The 25,972-nt window shown below is 42.5% G+C and overlaps 1 protein-coding gene across 1 annotated transcript in view; it reads left to right on the top strand.

The window, feature by feature from the left end:
- The window catches only part of AHRR (aryl hydrocarbon receptor repressor), a 146,751-nt gene extending 121,078 nt beyond the window's left edge, over positions 1–25,673 (top strand). Inside the window, exons 5-11 of the mRNA XM_074943209.1 lie at positions 140–229; positions 920–1,049; positions 4,094–4,227; positions 8,191–8,390; positions 11,524–11,633; positions 13,163–13,301; positions 24,554–25,673. Of these exons, the coding sequence (XP_074799310.1) occupies positions 140–229; positions 920–1,049; positions 4,094–4,227; positions 8,191–8,390; positions 11,524–11,633; positions 13,163–13,301; positions 24,554–25,673 (1,923 nt within the window). The remainder of the gene's footprint in view (positions 1–139; positions 230–919; positions 1,050–4,093; positions 4,228–8,190; positions 8,391–11,523; positions 11,634–13,162; positions 13,302–24,553) is intronic.
- Positions 25,674–25,972: the final 299 nt, after the last annotated feature.

Below are 25,972 nucleotides of genomic sequence, written 5' to 3'. Positions count from 1 at the left end.
CCATCTTTCTGCTATTCCATAATTGAACATTAGGAAAGAAAACTTAGAAAATATGTTAATAAATGTCATACCAGTTTTACTTCTTGTGTTTTGTCTTTTGTTGACTTTTTTATTCTTTATTTTATCTCCCTTCTCCCAGTCACTGAATGGCTTTGCCTTGGTGGTGAGTTCAGATGGAATGATATTTTATGCATCATCAACTATTGTGGACTATCTAGGCTTTCATCAGGTAAATATATATTAAAATATTTAGAATGCTTAATGTTGTACAATTTGTAATGGCTTCCTTGCTGTAATTTCTTTTGATACACTCTCTAAAATCATGTACGGTACACTGTTTTGACATGTCCCTTTACAGTTGACTAGATATAAAGTATAAATGGACTAAAGGTATATTTATGATGCAATTTCAGATTAGGATATGGTACTGTAATTTTCCTATTTTTTTATTTTTATTTTTTTTTAGAATTCAGGTGAATGTGTATTCTATGTAACATCCTAGAAGACATTTTGAGCTATTCTGTTATTGTGAATCTTTGGTAAACAAAGACATGAACTGTTACAAATATAGAATATACCCCTAACACTCATCATTGTAATTTATCCCTTCAATTTAACATTCAGAACAAGCATTATTTTAATAAACGCAAAAATTACCTTAATGCAACATTGATGGATATTTTGCACGTGCACAAAAGTCAGGAAATTAAGAATTAAGGCTAAAAAGATCCTCACTACAATACTGTAGTTTAAAATAAAAAGTAAACGTGAGAGTCAGGAAATTCAGAAATAATATTCCTCAAGCAATCTTAGCTCTGACCCAATATCCCCCCAACCATCCACCTAATGGGGATATAGAGATAATAGCCCTTAGCCAATGAACTTACATCCTAAACATTGTTTATTGTAATTATTTCAGACTGATGTAATGCACCAAAATATATACGATTACATTCATGTGGATGATCGCCAAGATTTCTGTAAACAACTGCACTGGGCCATGAATCCTCCACAACTGGTATCTGGACAACAACTGCAGACAGAAACAGGTAGGTTTGTGTAATATTCATTAGAGATATAGGAATTGTCATAGTGAATCCAGATCAGTGGTCCATCTAGTCCAGCAGCCTGACTTTGATAGTGACTAGTGCCAGATCCCTCAAAGCAAGGTGCAGAAACCCTCAGAGTGGACAATTGCAACACGATGAGCCCATGGGGGATCTTTCTTCCTAACTCTTGACAGTTAGAAAATGGTTTATGCCTTGAAGTGTGAGAGTTTACATTACTTTTATTTTTTCCTATTGAATGTAGCTGTAGATCTTCTCATCATCCATAAAAATGGTTAATCCTACTAAGCTCTTGTCTTTAAATAACATATCAATATTTCTCTCAATCACAAAAATACAGTATGCAGAAGGTTTCTGAACACTATTGCTACAGCAGTTAATAATTTGCACTTTTGTGGTATTAAGCGTTTCATTAAAAGATTTTAAAGGACTTTATAAATGGGCACCCCTGGAAGGTAGGTAAGTATTTTTATTCCCATTTTATAGATAGACAAACTAAGGTATGTAGAGGTTGTGACTTGTCTAAGGTAGTAATAGTGGTAATAATAATATCCCCAGTAAAACTTCAATATAGAGTTGAGGTTGAAACTTTATTGCCCTTTTAAATACAACATCTTTTAACAATAATATTTGATTAATGAGAAATGTGAGAAAACAGAAAATGTTCAGTTAAGGTTTCAACTCTAGCCTTAGCTTAGACATGCCACACCTGCCCACGTTCCAGCTACAGACCAGAGAACCTTCTCAGCACATGAACATGAAGTCTGCCAAGTTTTTTTATTTATTTTATTTATGTTTGTCCAGCTAAAAAAGTAAGAACGGTTTCTGACAAGTGAAAAAATGCTCTTTGTTACCCAAGGCCTAAAACTTTCAGAGGAATTGAATACCCAGAACTCCAGTTTAAGTCAATAGTAATGGTGAATGCTTTGAAAAATCTGGTGCCTCAAATTGGGCACATAAAAATTGGAGGCACCCAAAACTAGTGATCATTTCTGAAAATGTTGGCCCCACTTTCTCTGTTCTCCTTTCTAGACAATGGGAGTGATACTGTAACTACCTCACGGGGTTACTAACTGGAAATAACCCATTTTGTCCAGTTCCTGGAGTCTGTCATAATTTGGGTAAAATGCATGAAGTCCTTCAGACCTTTCACAAACTTAAAGTACACCAGACCCATGGTAAAATGTATATACATCACTGAAGGCTAATGGAGCATTAATAGGCTGTTCAGATGGGTAGGAAGAAACTTGCAAGCAGCACCGTGAAGCAGGAGTCCATGGCTGGCTTTTAATTTATACAGAGAATTTATACAGGGCTTTTAACTTCAAAAGCAGTCCCCATGAAGCTTATGATTTCCACAGGAGTTCTTGCAGTCTTTGGAGAACTTTGTAAAATATGGTCCCTTCTTTATAGAAGAAATAAATACCTCTCAATGGAACAAAATGCACTAGGCCAGGGGCGGGCAAACTTTTTGGCCGCCACATCAGGTTTCCAAAATTGTATGGAGGGCCGGATAGGGGGCTCTGTGTCTCCCCAAACAGCCAGGCATGGCCCGGCCCCCGCCTCCTATCCGACAACCCCGCTTCTCACCCCGATGGCTCCCCCAGGACTCCTGCCCCATCCAATCCCCCCGTCCCCTGACGGCCCCCCTGGGACTCCTACCCCATCCACCACCCCCTGTCTCCTGACCACCCCCGGACCTGCTCACACCTGCCTGCCCCCCGCCGCCCCATCCAACCCCCCTCTCATTCCTGACTTGTCCCCCAAGACCCCTGCCCCTTCCAACCACCCCTTCTCCCTCTCCCCTGACCACCCCCGGACTCCCCACCCCTGCCTGCCCCCTGCCGCCCCATCCAACCCCCCTCTCATTCCTGACTTGTCCCCTGGGACCCCTGCCCCATCCAATCACCCCTTCTCCCTGTCCCCTGACCACCCCCGGGCCCCCCACCCCTGCCTGCCCCCTGCCACCCCATCCAACACCCCTTCTCCTTCCTGACTGCCCCTCTGGGACCCCTGCCCCATCCAACCCCCCTGTTCCCTGCCCTCTGACCACCCCAACCCTTATCCACACCCCCGCCCCCTGACCACCCTCACAACTCCCCTGCCCTCTGCCCTCTATCCAACCCCCCCTGCTCCCTGCCTCCTTACTGCACTGTCTGGAGCACCGGTGGCTGGCGGCGCTACAGCCATGCCTCCCAGAGCACCGGGTCAGGCCACGGCTCTGCAACTGCGCTGCCTGGCCGCCCAGAGCGTTGCGCCGGCGGCGCAGTGCGCTGAGGCTGCGGGGGAGGGGGAACAGCAGGGGAGGGGCCAGGAGCTCAGGGGCCAGGCAGGAGGGTCCCGCGGGCCGTATGTGGCCCACAGGCTGTAGTTTGCCGACCTCTGCACTAGGCATTTAACAAACTGTAAAAACAGTATGCAGACATTAACTAAATTTGAACAATATTTTTTGGAAATTAGCAGTGATGAACACTCTGAAATTTTGTTCTGGGTATGTACAGTAGAGAATTGCAGTAAGTCTCAGAGTTCACACTTCTAGAGAAGTACTCGTGTTTCTTTTGAGAAATGCATACTGCAAAAACTATGCACTGGTGCTCATAACTGGTACATGCTTTACAAAAGAACTCAGGAGGCATCAGCTAACCTTTGGCTGACTGGTGCCTGTCAGCAGTGCCAATAAGCATTTTCTCCTAATGTTCTTCCTTTTTTGTCTCTTTTCTTTGAAAAGTGTAGCAAACCAAAAGGAAAAACCTTTTCTATGTTACTGTAAGATTAATTTTGCTAAGTTAAAAATCACAAAAAGTCACAAAATATGAAAGTTTATGTTCCCTCAGGCAAATTAACTTAAGCTTATTGCACAGCTGTTGTTTTGTGATGTACTCCTAGCAGATATTAATATTCATGACTGAATATTCACTACAAAATATTCTTTTTAGGAATTTCTTTAACTGTGTGTTCAAATATGTACACAGAATTTTCATTCTGAGTTCATATAATCTGACATATGTCACCCACATTGTTTGTAGGAGAAGAATACATTCTCACTAAGATGTTTAAGGCACAAGAGTGTGACAGCATGCCAACAGATTATTCTTCCTTTTTAACTCGTTGTTTCATCTGTCGAGTCCGCTGCCTGTTGGACAGTACTTCCGGTTTCCTTGTAAGTATAATTTTGTGAAACAAGCTGTGGCTGAGTAGCACAAATTTAAATGACCTCTTAAAGATATTTGAACATGATTGTATGAATTGCATGCACTGATATGGAAATACAATTTTAGGATGTCTTCTATTTTTGACAGTTTTTTAATTAGTTGAATGTTTTTATGTATGATTTTGCATCATTGGAACTGTCCCAAATGACGATCTTTATTAGTTAAGGCACAGGTAGCACTGCTGTGGTTAAGGATCTATCGGTACTAATGTTACAACTCCTATTTTAGGACACTGTAAACACTCAATTATAAAGTATGAAATTTTTGTCATTGTTCCAGCATGCAGCTGACTAGAACTTTATATAAGAAAAGAACACAAGTAAGTATTGGGCATTCTTAAGATACTTGAGCTGTAATTCTTTGGGAAACCCAGAGTATATTTCCATACATACTAGTACTTGAAAAATACTTTTCTATATTTATGTTCAGTTTAAAAGTCCTGACCTCATACATTCTCTCTTCCTCCATCCCACAAACATAAACATCATGACCACTGTCTTCACCTAGCAAAAATTAAAGAGGCAAAAAGCGACCATTTTGCTCAGTCTTTTTGTACACCAGCCTAGAACCCTCCATTTTTCCCTTTCATCTCCCAAACAAAGGGGAAGCTAAGATGAAAGATGAGGATTAAAATGATCAGCTAAGAAGAACTCTGTGGAGAAAAGGCTGTGGTCCAAGATTTCCCTGAGCACTGAGCTCAAAGTTTCAGGCAAGGTGGGCAGAGTTTTGCAGATCCCCCTTACAAAAGGTCCCTTGGTCTGAACCATAACAGGAAAATCCCCCCCCAGGAAAGGCATCACAAAAATTGATAGGATTTGAGGGTTCCACAGTAATTTCTCCTTCCCCTACAACAAACTCAGCCTCACCAGAACCTTCATTTTCCTGCCACTGACTGACACTTTTCCCGTCACTTTTCTATCAGTTTGTAAAGGGTGCCTGTGAAACTCTTCTCCTGCTCTCACCATTCCCTCCATTTACAGGCAAACACTCTCCTTCTCCTCTAAGTCTTCCTCCTGGGTTACAGCACCCCTCACACCAAATGATATTTTTTCATGGCAGTCTGAATCTTCAGTTGTGTTCCCTAGTGTTGACTCATGAGATTCCTGTCTGGCTTACTTGAAACAGGCCCTGCATTCTCTTCTCCGCTTTCTGTTCTACATCCGAGCATGCTGTTCCCTCCAGATACTCCCTTCCTGACCCAGAAGGCTCTTCGCTCACCTTCTTCAGCTCCTCCCTTCATTCCACACACACTTATATCTATTCTCTAAAGTTAGCTATGGCTTTGCCTCTGGAGAGGAGGACTGCCAAACACAAGGGATTTCCCTGCTCAGGACACTGATCCACAGCAGAGTTTGAGTCCCCATCTTATTATGTAATTCTCAGCACCTTCTCCCCAATATGGAAGCAAATGTTTGTCCTTAACCCGGTGGTGCTCTGTGCTAATGCACAAAAGCATGTTTTAACTCATTAGATAGACAGGCTCTTTGCTAATTATAAGGTGAATGTTTCCATCTAACCTTCCCCACCAAATACACCTTCTCTGTAGAAAACTCTTCTTTAGGTTCCTTACATGGCATTTAAGATAATCAGACACTCAGCTTTTGTAGGCAAGAGCAATGTGGTTCAGTTTATCACAGTCCTTGAACCACATGGTCTCTGATCTAGTGTCAGCTGTTAAGAAGTGAATAAAGTCTAAGGGCCTGAGTGTTGACATTGAAGGAGAAGGAGACCTTCTCTCTTTATGCAGGTTTCAGAGTGGTAGCCGTGTTAGTCTGTATCAGCAAAAAAAAACCCCAAAAAACCCCCCGAGGAGTACTTGTGGCACCTTAGAGACTAACAAATTTATTTGGGCATAAGCTTTCGTGGGCTAAAAAGTGGGTTTTAGCCCACGAAAGCTTATGCCCAAATAAATTTGTTAGTCTCTAAGGTGCCACAAGTACTCCTCGTTTTTTTTTTCCTCTTTCTGCACTATCCTGGCACCTGCTGAAGTAAGCTATAGGCTTCCTATAATCCTCCCTACTCCAAGCTACAAACTCAGCTCTAAAACACAATCCAGAATATACACAGTTGTGAGGACTGGTAGAGTTTTCATGATGTCATTTTAGGTGTTGCCGGAGGCATCGTTTCATTTGTTGTACACTAAACAAAGAACTTTGTGTGGGGGGGGGACATTTATTAAGTATATATACAAGATAAAAAAAGAAAAAACAAGTGATAATATTTAAAATTCAAAGGATCAACTTTTAGATTGTATAGTCTTTGGGACAGAGACTGTCATCTATTATACATTTGTACAATGCCTGGTACAATGGAGTCAACCTGGCTGTGGCCTTGAGATGGTATCACAATATAAATTTTAAATAACAACAATAATAATCCCTCTCCCTCTCTAATTTTATGTAGAGCCTTTTAAAGGGAAAACCCATTTTTAAAAGTCTCAGATAACTTTGCTGAAGATAAGAGAGAGTCAGTTGTAGGTGATAACTTCCAGAGTCTTTTATTAAAGTCCAATCCTGTTTCTTCTTAAGCTAAAACAAGACACACAAAAAAACAGGGAGAGAAAAATAGCAAGAGATAGGAAAATATTCTGTCTTGGATGCTTGCGGTTCACTTGCTGCTAGGCCATGGGCATAGCATATGAACCAGTTAGCTACTTCTGGGTCCGGGCATTACTCCTGTAGCTCTGGAAAACATTTGGCTGGAATGCTTGTATTTTCCTTTGGTAGGCAAACTTCTACTGAGATCAGGCTGCTGGTAACAGCTGTTAGCTGTGAGCAACTTGGCAGGCTAAGCATTGCAAGGTTAGATTTGTCCTGTTGGCTGAGCTCTTACAGTCAGAAGATAAAAAGAGAGATGGAGAAGTGGGAGAAGTGAGGGAATGGAAGTCGATGCACCAGGAAAGAGATAATACTAAGAAAGCTCAGGTTCCCATCTCAGGAGTTTCTCAGGCACTTTGGAGGCAATCATGTCATGTGCTCCCTCCTGGCTGCAGTGGTTGCACTGTCAAGCCATTACCAGTAGCTGGCAGAGCAATGAGGTGAATGCCTCCCTGAACCTTTGCACTGGTTCCTGACCATGTCAGCTGAGGGAAAGGGGTGGAACTGCAGTATGTTCCAGTCTGGTGAAGAAGCCCTGAGATACAGTGGTCTGTCCCTCCAGACTCTTTCTTCTCAAGTCTCAGCAGCAGTGTTGATCTTTGCTTAGCACCCTGCTCTAGGACAGAACTGCGCAGAAGGCACTAGTCCCAGACTGAAACTCCAAACCTCCCCCCATCCCTGACATCTGATTGTGGATACAGTGGAGGGTAAAGGTCTTCAGACAGGGACTGAAGGTTCCCTTCCTGCCCCATACAAAGTATCCTGACATTTTGAGCCTACCTTCCCTCCCATCTGCGTCTCTGCATGGTTCCTCTGCATTTTGCCCCAGCCATGCACCTCCCAGAGAATACACACAATTATTTCACAAGGGGATGGGGGAGAGAGGAAGAAAACTCAGGTATCTTCATCCTGGAGAGATCAGAGCATGGAAAAAAAACCCAGTTCCAGCTCCAGACTGAGGCATACAGGAAACTGTTACTTATGCCATCATAAGCTGCTAGACTTGGCTAATGGAACATGATACAGAACTTCTATTCCAGCAACAGGAGGGGGAAAGGCTAGTTAAAAAGTCTCCATTCTAATCAGTATTATCTCCCCTTTCCATGTTTCAGAAGTTGATTTGGACAGCCACACATTAAACATAATAAAGATAATGAAATACATACTAAGGGTTTATCTGCATGTGTTAGAACAGATAGAACATGAATATGTTCAATATTATTTGAACATTATGGTCTATAGATCATATTACTATTTAAGTGTTTTATACATTGAATGCTTATGATGATTTTATTCTGTTTCTTTACATAACAGACAATGCAGTTTCAAGGTAAACTGAAGTTTCTCTTGGGACAAAAGAAGAAGTCCTCTTCAGGAACAATATTACCCCCTCAGTTGTCCTTATTCTGCATAGTGGCACCACTTCTGCTCCCTTCTATGACAGAGCTGAAGATGAAAAGTCTGCTTGTGAAAGCAAAACACAAAGCTGATGATGCAGCCACAATGGATACAAAGTATTTTCAAATGAACCTTTTAGTATTTATCATTACTTACTGTGGATTTATATTTATTAAACATGTAAAAAGCATAACTTATTCTAAATATCCCTCTGTTTAAAAACTCTCAATCTTAATAACGATATCTAGCTTCTTTCAATATTTTTGTTCTTTCCTTGCTATTGTTCAAAAGATATCAACATAATAAATAGTTGTGTTAGATGTAAAAGTGGCAAATAAAAATATATCCATTCATTTGGAGGGAGTTCTCAACTTGCCACAGTGTGTAGCATGGCTACTGTTTAGAGAATGACCCCATGGGCAAACCTTAGTAGCAAACTGAGGAAGGGGGAACATTTGGATGCTAAATGTGCCTTTATGTGTATCTGGATGCATGTGAGGGAGAGGCAGACCTGATCTACACTGTAAAATGGAACACACTTGTCAACAATTGTGCTAGCTGTCCTGGGGCAGAACATGATGCAGCAGTCAGTGTAGCCCGGGACAAAGTATGTCTGGTGTTTGCTCCTTGGTAAATTTCCTGCCTCTTTTGTGATTAAATCTCAGATTTAATGTTTAGATTAAAACAACGAGGAGTGTGGTAGCACCTTAAAGACTAACGGATTTACTTGGGCATAAGCTTTCGTGGGTAAAAAACCCACTTCTTCAGATGCATGGAGTGAAAATTACAGATACAGGCATAAATATATATTGGCACATGAAGAGAAGAGAGTTACCTTACAAAAATGTTTAGATTGTGCTCTGTAACTTGCACTGAATAGTACCATATACCATGAGTTCCAGTGATGACAGACGACTTGTTGAATATGGTACTGTTCAGTGTGCGCACGACTATCAGAATCTGGCTGTTAGCATTGTTTTTGTGTGTGCTGTATGTGTACTATATACCCATATGTTATATTTCTGGCAAGTTAACCACTTGATGTCATTTTGACAAGGCAGTGGAATAGTTGAAAAGTTGAAGGGAATAATGGAATATGAAATAGTTGATCTCTAGGTCAACATTTGGAATATAGCCCCGGTCAGTGGTGATCAGAAGTCACTACAACTTGCCAGCTTTTCAGTGGGCTACGTAAAATGAGTTGGTGATCTCGGGCCAGTTCCTATTAGAGAACTGATTATAGCATAAGCATTATTGGCAGTCTCAGCAAAGGCAAGGATGTAATAGGAATGCAGAATGAACTATCCTTTCACCTCTAGGGTCCCTCCAGTCCCGGGTTGAGGCACATTGGCATGGCAGTGTGGGGGCGCTTACACAGCCAATGTCCATGTCCTACCTTTTCTGTTAATAAAAAAAGAATGGTAGGGTTTGTCTTCATGCACAGTTAACGTGGGAGATTGGGACCTAGGTTAGCCTGGCTTGGGTCTGAGAACTCCTACAGCAAAGCACTATCCATATTACTGTGTCGTTATTCTTCTTCCACTCATGTTGTGAGTTTGGGACATAGTCCATGGTTCTTTTTGATGTTTCTCAAATGCAGCTGCTGTGGCTGCACGTGGCCACTAGGGGCTTTTCTTGTGGCCACAGCCTCCTAGATGGTGATTGGGAGGGAGGAAGCAGCGGCTCCTCCCCTGTGGCCTCCAGCAGTGGTTGGGCCCTTCCCCCCCTCTGAAGACACAAAAGCTGGAGGAACAGACAACCAGTGTGAGTTCCCTACCTTCCTGGGGTTGGTGGGGTCAGGCTTCAGCCCTGGGGTAGTGGGTGGCAGGTTCCAGCCATGGGGCTTCAGGCTCCGTCCCCTGCACGTAGGGCTTCAGGCTCCGTTCCCTGGCTGTGCGGTGGCAGGCTCTGGCCCCGAGCTCACCACACCCCCCATCACCCCTGACCCTTGCTGTCTCGCCCAGTGTCCCATTGTCCCTGGCTCCCACTTCCTCCATCCCCACCTAGGGTTTAATTTGTCCCTGGGCTTTCTGGGGCTGAGTAAGTCTGCTGTGAAAAGTGATATTTGTATGTGTGTTAATATCACTTTTCACAGCAGACTTACTAGCTACCAAGTCTTAAAGCAACCAAAAAAGCAAAAGAAACAACGAGAAAAAAGACAAGAATGTTCAAAGCACCTTATTTGTGTTTCTAATCTGTTTAGGTACAGTAAAGAATAGAGACAACTGTACATATTTTTTATTATAGAGTCTGCAAAAAATTCAACATAAAAAATAATGATTTGTGCATGTGTATGTGCATATTTATATGTTTTTCCTAAAGTTAAGTAAGTATTTTAGGAAAAATTGTCAGAGCAGCCACCAGCAAGAGTTGGTCACCACACTCTGAGGCCATGTAATAATTTGTTTGAGAACCCCATCTAGGATTCTTTCCCAATCAATTGTTTCAGCTTTGGGATAACTTACCTGTCCTTCACGGGGAATTGTGGGAAGGCACTGGAGGACTATCAGCACTCAAGTGACTTTTGCCTGTGTCTTCATTGCAAAGTGGGCAGGTTTCCCATTGAGGTAAAGCAGAACCTGGGCTCTAATCTGTACCCCCAGCCAGGTAAATTAGGCTTAACGCATCTTCAAACTTATGTTAAAGGTTTTTCTGTGTGGATGCGGGGAGTGAGGGACGGGGGAGGGGGTTGGCTAAAACCCAGGTAACAGCCCAAGTTAACTGTGCAGTGAAGACATCACCTTAGAATCCAGTGAAGTCAGTTTGGCACGAATCACAAGCTCTAAAATGCATTTAAAAATAAAGACTGTGACTGATTATAAATCTAAACTCTGTGATGATTCTTGCTACATGTTGAAGCCCATTTGCTAGGATTTATCTTTAATGCTAACACTCAGATACCTTGGTTGTATAAGAATCTAATGGAATAGAATTGAATGGAAACATTACCCTTTTTTTCAATCCAATCTAAATGTTGTTATTCCAGGAAATAAGTACTGAGCAGAACATTCTTAATCATATTTTTTCTTTACAATATGTACAGTATTCCAGTCCAACACTGGATTGGAAATTCATATGATCCAGCAATTACTGGCAAACATTTAATTTTAATTATCACACATTCAAACCATAACTACTTAATACATGTTTGCTAGTTTAAAAGTCATGTCTTACACAGTTTTGTGTGTTTGCCCTTAGCTGAATTGTCATTCACTGACCAAATATTTTCACATTGTCTGTCCTCTGCAGTTCAAAAGCTATTTCAGGTCTATGTGAAACAGAATTACAAGGAAGAACCAGTTACCATGAAGGTGCAGCTTTCACTAATGTGTTACAAAATGCTGAAAACCAGATCAAAGGTATCAGGTTGTAATAATTCTGCATTACTGACAGTTTATGGAGACACTCTTCCTCCCCCCACCTCCCCAATTTAAGTTTTCCATCTTTTAGTCCCAATTTCCCATTTTTCTATTGTCTGCTATTGTGATGTAGATTCATCAAATATGAGATAGAGAATGGCTAGATTATGGTGTCAATACTAGCTGCCTAGAAATACAATGTTACCAGTTCTCACAATTTTATCACAAGGCTTGTGATATTAAGTGTGTTTTCTTAAAGCTCCAGCACCCAGATTCATGTGATTACAGATATAGTAGACTATACATCTCTAGTGCTCCCTGGGGAAAGGGTGGGCATTGATCCTGCCTCAGCTGCCGGGGCACAGCCCTCCAGCTGTGCTAGCTGAGGTGTCAGCCCCTCTTGTGTGGGGAAGGTTAAAGTAGTCCAAACAAAAAAGTCACTATGCTTCCACAGCCATGAAAGGCCTTTGGAAAGCTGAAGAGAAAGGTATCAGCCCTTCTCTTTTCTGAGGGGGGCTGGTCAGCCAAGGCTCTCAAGTAGTTTCCCTAGTCTGTAGCCCCTTCTTCCAGAGCCTGGAGAGCTCTGGGATGCAGTCCTGCTCCTTCAGAGTGCCACACAGGCTGCACTGAGCAGGGAGTCTCCCTTTTAAGGACCCACCCCCCTCAAGGCTTGACATTCCTTACAGGTGGCCGGGTTGCAGCTGATTGTGCCCAGAGGAGCTCTTTAACCCTCTCCTGAGTGGGGTTGGTAGATCTGCCCCACTGCAATGTGTAAAGTTTTAGCATTCATTAAAAACAAAGAGAGGTTTCTCATGGTTGAAGCAAAAAGCTTGAAAACATGATGTGAGTGTACCCTAAAGGTGCAAAACCAGACAGCAAATAAAAAGCAATGAAAAGGTATTGGGTTTTTTATGGGTTTTGGTTTTGTTTATGTGTGTTTTGGTAATCTGACTCATGATTTCTGAATGGTTGGGACTTACACTACTGTGAGAATCTATGATCTGCTATAGCTGTCTTTTACAAATTGGCAGGGTGTTTAATATAAAATGTAAGAATTCAGTAATCCTCTTTGCTGACTTTTGATAGTTATTTCTCCTCAAGCCTTCCCTTCTCCCTCTTCCCTATACAGATAACTCTATTAACTTCTTTTTTGTACAGGCTTGAAACCTTGAAATTGTACTGTCTTTAATACAAGTTCTCTATCACAGCCACTTTCACTGTCTAGTTTTTCTTGAATCTTTCATTATTAGACAGGCAAAACCTGTACTGAACTGATGATACTGCAAAATCTCACTGATTACAGTTTAAGTGTTTGCAAATTGAACATTTAATCTTTTTTTCCAGTGTGCATTCTTGCCTGTAATTTGCCTAGTTAATCTTAGCCATAATACATTCTGACTTGCACTTTTCTGTGTAACAGATACTAAGGATACCACACATATTTGTGAGTGTCCGGTAGTTTATTAGGTTATATAAAACTAATATTAAAATTGTTTGCACTAGAATATATTTTCTTTTAATTTTTATAGCAAACAATGGAGAAAATGGCATTTCTCTATTCAAAGTACTAACAAATGAAGATCACTGGGTCTGGGTACAAGCTAATACTCAAGTTCTGTACAGGACTGGCTGTTCAGAATACGTCATTGCCTCACAGCAAGCTCTAAAGTAAGTATATTTACATTTTCCTGTAGTTCTGAAAGATAAAGACACTATTCACCAAAAGTAGTACTTTCCAAAGCACTTAAGTGTCTTAGGAGCACAATTCCCACTGAAAGTCAATGAGACTTGGGCTCCGAAATCACATAGGTAGGATTTTCAAGAGTGCCTAATTCCATTAGAGATGTCACTTTGCCAGTGTAATTTATGTGGGAAGCACTCAGGTACTATTGTAACGGCCACTAGTGCAAAACCCTAAGATGAATGACGACTGATTTCACAAGCCCTTTCAGTGGGCCTTACTCAACACAATATTTGTATTCTTCAAAGAGGCAGTTCCTAGAGGTGCACAGATCCTATCTCCACAGTAGGTTGGATCATTTGGCAGCAAGAAGAGCCTCTCATGGAAGCCAGAATAACCCCCTAAACAAATCATCCCTTCAGTAGACTACTAGACAGCTGATGGGGAGGAAAGTTCATGCAAATAACTTTCTACCACTTGACTTTCATAACTCCCAATTCTTAAGACCTTCAATCCTCCCATTTATGGCTTAGAAACAACTGGGAGTCAATCCAGCTCTGGACTACAATAATTCTCTTTTGTGGCTATAGATTTTGGGATGGTACTGGCCTTCTGAAGTATGGGGAACACACTCAGAACAAGAAAAACTATGACGGAGGCTCTTCTCAGCAACCAGCAGAGTGTGCTGCAGGAAGCCTTCGCTGTCCCCTTGGTTGCCAGTGTCCTCTTATTTTGTAATATCTGGGAACCACGGTCATTTCTTGCTCTTTATGGCTGATAGCTGAATGATGTTGTCAGAGGCAGGGATTATACTGATAAAGTATCCTTGAATCTCACCCTTTAAACATTTTCTGGGATGATGTAAATAGGGAAGCTTGTGTTCAATGCAAAAGGTATAGGTTCCACTGGGAGTAGAATCTGTGCCCATCTTCGGAACCCATTTCTTATTACTATCGATATAAGCCTCCCTATTCACATATTCTCTATTATTTGCTCAGACTGCCCATAGAACTGTACATAGAGGGACCAGACCCTGTCTCCACAAAAAAGGCTCAGCCATATTTCTGGCATGGTCTCTTACACACACCCCTTCCCCACCCCCCAATGGACCTTAAGGAGGCCTCTCTGCAGTCTGTGCTGAGGAAGGAGGTAAAGAGTGGGTGGACTGGGTGCAGGGCCAGGAGATGTGCCCAGAACCCCCTCTCACTCTGTGAAAATTGTATTTAGACTGTTGCCCCTTGGCTTTGTTGCTTTTTGCCTCTGTCCCTCTCTCTGTTCTCACCTGTCTTCAGTTTCTGTGTGTTCGTCTTTCCTGCCTGTGTGCACGCACACACAAAACAATACTCAGCAAAAAGCCCCTCTGCCCACATAATCCAAAACTCCTGGGTGCTCTGTTAGGCCTTGTGTCATGGAATGTGGCTCCTCTCCCGCCTTCTCCCCGCAGAAACTGCACGGACTCCAGTGGTGGTGCCTTCACCATATCTTTTTATTTTAAAAGTTCCCTCCACCTTTTTCACAACCATCCCCATGCAATAGTCTATTTACATTGTTAACCTAGCTTTTGGCCCTCTCATCAGGGCCTGAGGGGAACAGAAGACTCCCTACTCTGAGCCTCTGTGTGGCATGGCTCAGCTAACCCTGTTCCTCCCTCTCTCCCCTTTATGCTTCCTTCCTGTGCTTCTTCTTATCAGCCTTGGGCTGGTGGGGTAATTGGCTCAGCTGGCCAGCCTGATTAACTAATTCCCCCCATCAGTTTTCTCCAGGGGAACTAATTCATATCTGAGTGATCAGAGTGCAGGCTCACCTGTTTGCACTCTGTCATGTCTTGTTTTAGAAGTAGCCCTTTAGCTGCCTCACAACTATCTTAAACGCCTGGCACATTTACACATCAATTTCAATGAGTTTTTAACTAAAGACATAACAAGGTTTAACCCAGCTCATAACAGCATCCGCAATCTCAGCTTCTCCCCATCATCAGGATGAGGCCTAAAAGGTGCCATCCAATAATCCATCCCAAATAGAAAAAAAAAGAAATAATTTAAAAAATTACAAATGGTATAAACTTACAGTGTCTTTCAGTCAGACTGTCAGGGCAGGAATATAGGTGGCTGGGCCTAGTGGTATGTGTAGGGTGGGGGCAGATCCTCATGATAGCTGGGGTTCAAAACAAGGAGGTCAGGAACTGAGTGTCAGATACCATGAAGGGCAATTTAAGAAACCCGAGGTCAGGATACAACAGCTGGGTGAGCACTATGAACCAGGGTGGAGCCCAACTATATGGGCAGCTTCCTTTTCCTCCTTCCTGCTTAAATAGGGGGAGCGGGTCAATCTGGCACAGTGGTGTTCCACCAGTTGGGACCCAGGGCTGGAGCCTTCTATCTAAAGTGGGCTTCAAGGAGTCCCAGTTCTAGCTGATGCCAGTAAGCATCAAGTGGAAGACTGGAGCATGATGTGTCGTCGTCCTGCCCTGGCCAGGAATCCTGCAGACCCAGGTTTGAGACCCATGGGTCGTGACACCACCCTATGCCCTAGAGACATCCACTGGGCAACATTGGTCCAGGTTTCTCAAGGTGGTTCCTGTGGAAGCTCATACCTGGGTGGGGGCATGAACATTTTCTGCTGGCTCCAGGTCCACCCATCAAGGCCATAGCCCTCTCAGTCAATTAGATGCTAGAGCCTACCTCATTTCAGTTTGGCACCTAAGACTTTCTGAATGATGTATTCTTCATGCCCTGTATACGCACTGGTGGGAGGGGTCCTGTGGGGAAATGAATTCTCTGAGAATGGTTTTAGGAGTGATACATAGAACACCAGGTGGATTCTAAGGGATTGAGGTAGGTGGAGCTTGAAGGGAACCAGATTAAGTTGTTGCCAGATTTGATAGGGGCCAAGGAATTGGTAGTCAAACTTACTAGAGAGTCTGTCCATGCGAAGGTTCTCTGTCGAGAGCCATACTTTTGTCTCACTGAGCACGTAGGGCTCTGCTAATGAGGCTGATATATGTGTGCCATTAGTAGTCTTTCATTTTTTCGAGGTGTTCCTCACTTCCTCCTGGATTTCATGGATCCATTGTACTGATCTGAGGTGGTCAGGTTAGAGGAGGTCTTGGGTAGCTTCGGTGAAATTCAGGGTTGTACCCAGAGTCAGTGCAAAAAAAAGGGTGGGGGACTTGGGTCCGTGGATGCCTGGTCTGCATTATTATATGCAAACTCCACATAGACCAAGTGAGGACCAATCATCCTGGTGATAATTGACATAGCATTGCAGGTACTGTTCAAGGATCTGATTCACCTTCTCTGGCTGTTCAACTGGGATGGTAGGTGGAGGTGTGGTATGTATGGATCCTCAGTAACATAGTTTCACGCTAGAACCGGGAAGTGAATTGTGGCCCTTGATTGGTGGTAACGTGATCAGGGAGGCCATGGAGACTGACTATGTGGTTTATCAATAGCTGGGCAGTTTTCACAGCAAAGGGTGGACCAGTGCAAGGAATTAAGTGGGCCCTCTTGGCAAAGTGGTCTACCACAGTCCAAATCTGGTAATTCCATGATGAAAACTAAGGCAATGGCTGTTTGGGGTCAGGATGGGGTTTCCAGAGGTTGGAGAAAGTTGCAGCGTTCATGGTTTAGTTCCTTGATAGAGGTGCATACATCGCAGGAAGCAGTGAATGCCTGCATTGTGGGGCACTGTGACATTATCCAGGATACAATTTGGACTGCTGAACAGCTGTGTTCTCTCAATTCTCCACCCTTCGGTGCCTTTTACACTGCTTCGCTGTGAGAGTAACCACTCCTGGTCTGCTCACACTCTGCCTCCAGCATGTAAATTGCTCCCAGCTATACAGTATGAATGCTATGGACAGCCACTCTTGAATTACACTGCAGAACAACAACAGCAAATTCCCAGTCCCAGATTTTCCCCCAGAAATGTGTTTCTTGTACAGCCCAGCCCTCTCCTGGAAAACACAAGCTCATATAAAGTACATCATTTTATTAATAGAAAATGATACACAAATTCTGTTATCTCAAATGGATTTGTCCAAACACACTGGTTTAGATAAAACAATAAAACAAGTTTATTAACTACAGAACGATAGATTTTAAGCGATTACAAGTAATGAGGCATAAAAGTCAAAATTGGTAACAAAGAAATAAAAGGTAAAATGCAACTAATATGTAACAAGCAGCTAAGTAAATTCAAAGCAAAAGTCTCTCTCATGCCATGCATCAGCAGTGTTACTGGCTGAAATCCTTTCAGACAGGATCCCTCCCTCAGTCCAAAGCTGTTTCTTTGTTCCTCAGGTGTTGCAGCTGCCAAGGGTAGAGGAAAAAAGGAGGGATAACTTGGGTCATCTGTTCCCCATTCTTATACTTTTCTTCTTCTTTGAGAATCATCTCCAGCTGGAGTTTAGGAGACAGGAAGTCTGTGGGAAACTGTTTCTTTGCCAAGATGTAAATTTTTCACTCACACCCTTTTTCCTGCCAGTTAACAAGGTGATAGTTCATTTAATTTCATTGTCATCTGGCTGAGGCATCAGTTTATCTATTGTTTCCGAGGAACTGGTTTGTGGATGCTTTTCTAAACTGGGAACATGTCTCAGTAATGTTATACCGTAGAATTTTATAACTTTACATACAATGTTGCTGCACATATTTTACCACGACAACAATGATCAGCAAATTATGAGTTTTCAAATGAAACCTCACAAGCTGCACTTCATACAAAATTTATCATAGTCTTGTAAAAGGGGTGAACATAGTTGGTACGGATTGTCACAGGCACATTTGAGGCCAGCAGAAGAAGAAGGACACTTGGCTCTTAGAGCACCCAGCAGGAGAGTGAGTTTGTGTGTGTGTGTTTTTTGGGAAAAAGGCGGGGGGGGTGGTGAGAGAACCTGTATTTGTGCTGGAAATGGCCCAACTTGATGATCACTTTAGATAAGCTATTACCAGCAGGAGAGTGGGGTGGGAGGAGGTATTGTTTCATGGTCTCTGTGTATATAATGTCTTCTGCAGTTTCCACAGTATGCATCCGATGAAGTGAGCTGTAGCTCACGAAAGCTCATGCTCAAATAAATTGGTTAGTCTCTAAGGTGCCACAAGTACTCCTTTTCTTTTTGCGAATACAGACTAACACGGCTGTTACTCTGAAACAGAGCACCCAAAGTGTCTGATCAGTGGGGAGTCATGGCTTAACTGTACAACAGCCACTCTTGCTGGACCCAGGGGAATGTAAATACAGTTATTCGCAAAGGTGGTTACTTCCCAGGTGTCGTGCGACTCTTTGTTTATATCAGCCAGTTCATTGGTCGGAATCCCCGAGGCAGAGACAGAATGGATAGTGGCAGAGAGTTGCATTAAGAAAGTTTCAAGGCTTGAGAATGTGGGTCAGTTGCTGGCTGAGGTGTCGTGGGCTGGTACTATATTCTCCCTTTTGGGGCAGGGCATTGGCTTTGCCATTTTTAGTCCTGGGGCAGTATGTAATGGTAAAGCTGAATTGTGAGACGAACGAGGCCCACTGGAGCTGTCTTTGGTTCGGGGCCTTAGCCCTGCAGAAATACTCCAGGTTTTTATGGTTGGTAAATATTTGGACTGAGAGATGAGTCCATTCTAAGTAATGTCACCACTCCCCAAAGATTATTTTGATTGCCAGAAGTTCTTTATCTAGGATCTCGCAGTTATGCTGTCTGGGGGTAAGTTTTCTAAAGTAATAGGTATGTGGGACCATTACTTGTTCAGGCCTGTGTTTTTAGGAGAGAATCAGGCTGGAGCTGAATTCCAACAAAAGCTTGCGTAACATCTGGGTGGGCCAATATGTGAGCCATGGTGAGGGGTGCAATTTGCTTCAAAAATTTTGGAATGAACCATCAATAGAAATTTGCTAAACCCAAAAAACACTGTAGGTCATATATATTGTGGGGAGCTGCCCAGCCATGGACAGCCTGGAGTTTGTGTAGGTCCATCGTGATTCCCTCTAGGAACAGGATAAAATCCAAGAACTCTTGGGAGACCTGGTCAAATGCACACTTCTGGAGCCTGGCATAAAGACCATTGTAGCCTCTCCAGAACAGTTCAGACATGAATGGTATGTTGTTCAGCATTGTCTGAAAACACCAATATATAGTCCAGACAGACCATGGCGCACAATCCAATATGTCTCGTAACACATTGTTAATAAAATGTTGGGAGTTTGCCAGCACATTTGTCAGCCCTAATGGCATCACTAAATATTCAAAGTGGCTGTAGCAGGTTCGGAAGGCAGTCTTCCATTCGTTCCCAGCCCTGATGCACATGAAGTTGAAGGCTCACCAGAGGTCCAGTTTGTTGACATGTGGCCCCTACGCTGTCCAGTAATTCTGGAATCGGGGTCGTGGATACCGGTTCCTGATCATTATTTGGTTTAAGGCTCAGTTGTCAACATAGAGTTGGAAACTGTCATTTTTTGCCCTCGATGAAAAGGACCAGTGCACCAGCTGGTGAGGTTGACTTGAGGATGACCCCTCCAGCCAGGTTCTCCTGGAGGTATTTACTTAGTGCAGCTAGCTCAGGTTCTGACATGGCATAAATCCACCCAAATGGTATTTACACTCCCAGCTGCAATTCGGTGGGGGCAGTCACAGTCCTGATGTAGAGGGAGGGTTTCTGTGATCTCCTTTTCAAACACTTTGGCATAGTCATGATATTTAAGGTGGAGTTCTGAAGTAGGGTTGGTGGGCATCCCTACTTTGGTGATCATCCCTGCCTGAAGCCCCCGAGTGCTGGGGCAATATTGGTTTGTTTCTGACAATACTGCTGACAGAATTTTGAAGGGAAACTGTCCTCCTGTTCTTACCAATGAAGGAGGTGATTATGAAGAGTCTGCCAAGAGAAGCCAAGAATCAGAGAGAAGTGCAAGGATTGAATGATGCTGAATCGAAATATTTCTTAGTGCTCCTGGATAATGGCTTCCAGGTGGACTGTATCCTCCGTCACTAGTCCTGAAGACAGATGGGAGCCATCAATATTTTCCATAGGTCCAGAGTGGCTTTGTGTCACAAAGGAATCTGCAGGGCCTGGGTTGTCGCTGCATCTATGAAACTGTCAGCTGCTCCTGAATCAATGAGGGTTCATTAGATGGGAATCCATTGGGGATCTCCAGGGATGCGCAGCCAGATAGGCACCTGCAAGTGGGAAGCCCCTGGATGGAGCTGGGTGCATGTCCCAGTCAGGACTGAAGTGCAGGGGAATTCTTTCTTCACACAGCCCAGGGCAGTCCTTACTGACCCTGAAGTGACTCATTTCCTGGGTTCCTTGGCGCTTGCACAGGACAGGGATGAGCTGTCAACAAGCCAGATCCACCTGCACTGGTTCAGCAGATGAAACAGGCACTGGTTAATAGTACGTGGATGGGGGCTGGAGGGACCCTCATTTTCCTCCCTTCATTCCTGTAACTGAGTATCTATGTGGACGGCAAGGTCAGTGAAGGTATCCAGACCCATGGGCATCTCCATGTGGGCCAGTTCATCTTTGATTTTCTCCTGCAGACCCCACCAGAATTGGTACTGCTGCACTGCCTTGTTTCACTCCATGGCCACAATGAGATGATGGAAATGGGCCACATAGTAAGCAACAGTTACCCTGCCACTGCCAGAATTTCCTTAGAGCAGCCTTGGCTAAATGTGCACAAGGTGGGTCATTGAAGATCGCTCATATAGATTGGAGGAAGGAGTTCCAATTTGACAAAACTGCTGTTACTCTCCAGCAAGGGGGAGGTCCAGTCCAAAACCTCCCCCAATTAGCAGGCAGATTACCAAGCCCATGTTGGCCGGGTCAGAGGTGTACCTCTGGGGATGCAACATGAATAGAAAGCAGCATTGGTCCATGAAACCCCAGAATTGCTAGTGACTCCCATCAAATTGCTATGGTAGGGGTTCTGTGGGCCCAGCCTTTCTGTCCCTCCACCCAGTCATTAATTTGAGCTATAATGTTGAATTGAGCCAAATAAGTCTCCCAGAATTTTGCCATGAAAGATACTGAGTTTTTTCATTATTTGAGCTGGGACAACCCCCCAGTCTCTCCCTTTTGGGCCCCGTGGGTTACAAACAGGATAGAAAACAGTTGAAAATGTCTTGTCTTACCCAATTCCTCTCGCTGGCCCAATTCCTCATCCATGTGGCTGCTTTCCACTGTAGTCAGTGACCCTTTAATTTCCTTCTGGAGCTGAATTTTTAAATCCATAAATCCTTGATCCAGCTCATCTCAATTAGCAAATTCCAGATTAGCTATAGCTTGCTTGGTCTTCATTGTTTTATGGAAAAACTTCTGGTCTATGTCAGTCAGATTGCTGGTCACCTCACCAATCCATTTTACCATTCCAGACTGGGAGTTTTGCAGCTGGAATTCCCAATCTGTCCAGATGCTTTGTAGTTGTTGCTCCAACAGAGTTCTCATCTCCGCCTGCAAGTCATCTTTGAGCTCTTTCTGGTAAACCTCCAGATGTTCCTTTAATCCCTGTTGTGAAGCCTCCAGCCCCTGTTTCAGGTCTTGTTTTGAATCATTTTAGTCCTGTTATAATTCCTGTTGACCTTTTTTGATCTCTACAAGCACCTCCATTATTTGTTCTATCTTGGTTCAGCAGGAATACCAGCTCACAGTCTCACTCCTTGGAAACTGGATCTCACTCCTCACATCAGTGTTACTCATTTCCGACCTGTGCAGCTAGTCAAAGTTTAGGGCCCTGGGAATTTTCCAGTTGGAAGCAGAACTTGATGCAGTCTGGTAGTTTCTTTGATGCAATCTTGTTTGTTTATAAACAATGTACAAAATCCTGCTTCTCCAAATGCAGGAGGAACCAAGAACAAAAGGAGTAGTTTCTTATCTCACAGCCTTCAAATCTCTTTAGCCAAAAACTCTCTAGCTTTCTCCAGGGTTGCACTCTGTTCTTCAGCTATTGGTTGGCTTTGTTGTTTTTTGCCTCTGCCTTTCTCTGTGTTCTTATCTGTCCCTAGTTTCTGTGTGTTCTCCCTTCCCATGTGTACACATATGCATGTGCACACACAAAAAACAATACTCAACAAAAAGCCACTCTGCCTACGCAATCCAAAACTCCTGGGTGGGCTCTATTAGCCCTTCTTTTGGATGTGGCCCCTTAACTGTCCCACAACTATCTTAAGTGAAGGTTATGTTCACACATCAATTTCGATTAGGTATTAAAACAACCCGTAATAAGGTTTAACCCCACTTATAACAATATGAGCTGTATCTTTCCCCGCTTTGGGTGTCCCGGGGCTGGGAAGCAGGAGAGGAGGCAGTGGGCCTCTATACAGATAGCTCTTGCTTCCTGCATATGCCCCAGAAGAATTTCTAGACATCTTTCAGCTGTAGGGGGTGGATCCCATAATCTTGCCTATGAAGAGAGAAACCCCATCTCTCCCCAGGGAATCCCTCTCCCACAGTCTCCTGCCATCTGTTACTCCAGTCCAGGGAATGAATTGGACCATTAAGAAGCAGACCCAAGGTGGCTTCTCTTCTTGTTCAAGTCTCTATTTTTGTGTTTGTTTTCTGTGTAATTTAGGAACCTCTTTGATTCATATTTGGATGCCTTTGTTACCCAGTGGATAGTTAAATACCTCCATTGAGCAAGGTAATCATGTGGCATGGAGTACCATGAGCATTGGTCCATGAAGTTCCATTCTTACTCTCCCCTAGCTAGACCAGGTGGGCTGTAGCAGATACCCACTGTTGTTTTTGTATTTTGTTCATCATCACTTGCATCCTTGCCCCACAGGTCTGCCTGGTGGGGTCTGCCTTGTCAACTGTGCAGTAGCTTGCTGGAAATGTAAATTCGTTTGCCATAAAATGGCATCCTTTTCCCCATTCTCCTCCTATTTATATACAAATACTTTAGTATAATGTTTGTCTTCATGCTTTATTTCAGAACAGTCCCATCTTCTGCTTTACTTTTTACATTGGATGTTACTTCCCCGCACGCCCCCAATTTTCACTGATTTCTAAAAGCTGCTGTTGCTGCATCATACTTGTCTTTCTTCCTGAGATGTTATTTCTGCAAGAGAGTAACATGTTAGTTGTGTTTTAAGAATTTAAAATTTTAATAATATTTAGCAGGGAGTTGAAACCCATTAATATTATAAGTACATACTTACAACTTCTCTCTCCCTCCTTAATCTATGTTTGTTGTAATGGGACAGTTTCCACGTTATAACAGCATGGGCTCCCCCTACTGGGGATTCTTGTACTTACATGCTGAACCCATTCTCAAAACAAAAAATTAGAAGTATTGAGCTAAGTAACTAACTTCTGAAATCCCCATCAGTTTTCTCTCTCTTCCATTTTGAGTTTCTAATTCTGATATCCACTTTTCCCCAAACCAGTTCAGCTCTATACCTTAAATAACTTGGATTCAGCGTCTCACATCTTTCCTCTCTGATTAATCTAAGTCCCAAGACAAGACTATACCTGTTATCCAAAAGCTATGGCCAATTTTTTCATAAATGATCACTAGTTTTGGGTGCTTCAGGTGTAACTAATGAGAACTAAGGGATCACAGAGCCTCAGAAAATCAAGCACATGATGTCTCAAGTTGGACACATGAAAATGGAGACACCCAAATTAGTGAATGCTTGGGAATATTAGTCTGGACACTTCCTCTGAGCACTTCTTTCATCTCCTAAAACAAACTATTCTGAAAAAACACACCTCTGCAGCTCTCACTCAAGCCACTTAAATCAAAAAGTTCCTAACTATGTAGTACTATTTCATTTAAACTACTATGAACTCTGTTTTATTCCACACTATTGAAACCATTCCATTCCATATACTCATATCTATGTTGAATAAACCATTCTGTATATTGAAACCATTTTTCTGCCCAGAACATTAGGTGATTTTTTTAATAAAAAAGATAATAAAAGTAAAACTTGTTACTATTTTATTTAAGGTAATGGTAAAATGTACACCAAAAGTGGAATGGAATTTAACATGCATACAGTAGTTTAAATGAGATGGCCTTGCACTGTGTGTGTGCATAGTATAAATATGGAATATATTATAAGATTATATTGGTATGGGTATGAGATTCCTGCATTACTCATGAGAGATGAATTATCCAAATCACACCAAACAAATATGAATGAAACCTCTATCATAGCACTCCATTCTATATTCTACATGGGTAACACACAGTACAGGAAAAATATTTTAGAAATACTTGACTGACTGACTTTTTCTACTTTTATTGAAAGGGAAGAAGATGTGCACCTGAAGGTACCAAAGAACATCACAAGTTTGAAAGGACAGAAGGAAGCACTTAACTATAACTGTGCCATTGAAACTTTGGGACAGATGAAGCATCTTAACTGGACAACTGTAAAAAATGAACAGGATAGCATAAAAGTGAAGTTTGAACCTAATACAAATGACAAGTGTTTCATGCAAGAGGAATCTCTCAATTCTAACACATTACTTTTAGGTGTTCAAAACAACTGCAACACAAACAACATTTGGACTTTAAAAAATTCATCAAGTTCTTGTTCTGTAAATCAACGCATGAATACATGTCCGAGCAGAAAAGTTGGACCATTCTGTAACAGAGATCAAAGTCTTTTAAATTTAGCATCAACCTGTCCTTCCCACTGGGGTACTACAGAAAATTGCCAGTCTTATTCAGGCTTACAGCAATTTACAGTGGAGAACTACACTACAGATCCTGTGAAATTACAACGTCCACTAATGTACCCAGAAACTCTATATGACACAGTATTTCCTCTAGATATTCCCATCAAAACTGAATATGATTCTGATTCTGAAAATGTAGCTGATAGCTACATGATGTCACAAAGTCAAGTCTGGCTGGATGAGAATGGTATGGTGAAAAAGCAGCTGATTGGCTACCCTAACATGGTGCACCTTAAAACAGAATCGGACCTCAGTGAGCAACTGTCTCCTTGTCAAAAACCAACGCACTGTGTTTACACACCGCACAATTGGCAATGCATTGTAACAAATCATACCAACAATATGAATATAAACAGACCATGTAAAGGGTTACATAACAAAGAGATGACACAGGTTTGCCCCCAGAACTCTGCATGTTTGGAAAGCATCCATGACTTTCAGCCTACAGACTTCTACAATCAGTTCTATAACCCCAATTCAGTAGAAGAGAAAGAGCAGAATAACCAGATTTTTAAGATGCAATGTGAGTTTAAAAATCCCTGCTTGGTTCACACAATCAAGCGTGAACCCTTGGATTCTCCACCATTGTCTGATAATGGGCAGGATGGAATAGAGATGATCTTCCCTGAAAATGCATTACCAGGTCCTGTGTCTCATAAAACAACCGAATGTACATTTTTACAATAGATCTTGTAGCATCTGGAATATTTATGAGATTGAAAAACAAGAAAAAGTTGCAAATTATCTTCCTGTTGGACTACATGAGTAACTACAATTAAAAACCAAAGGGAAAAGATTTAAAAAAATATTACTCTCTTTGGGATCTTTGGAAACGGAGTGAAGTAAAACCACATGTATCATGGCAAAGTGCTAATTCAGACCTCCTTAGGTGTACCAATTTAACTTTTTCAAGCTTCCCTTCTTATCTGTTGTATATATGAATGCATTATTAATGTATAACTATATCTTCCTCTTGCCTTGTTCTA

This window comes from Natator depressus, chromosome 2 (assembly GCF_965152275.1).
Source record: "Natator depressus isolate rNatDep1 chromosome 2, rNatDep2.hap1, whole genome shotgun sequence".
In the NCBI taxonomy this organism is placed as follows: Eukaryota; Metazoa; Chordata; order Testudines; family Cheloniidae; genus Natator; species Natator depressus.
The sequence above is the reverse complement of the archived record's forward strand: the minus strand, read 5'-3'. Positions and strand labels throughout refer to the sequence as shown.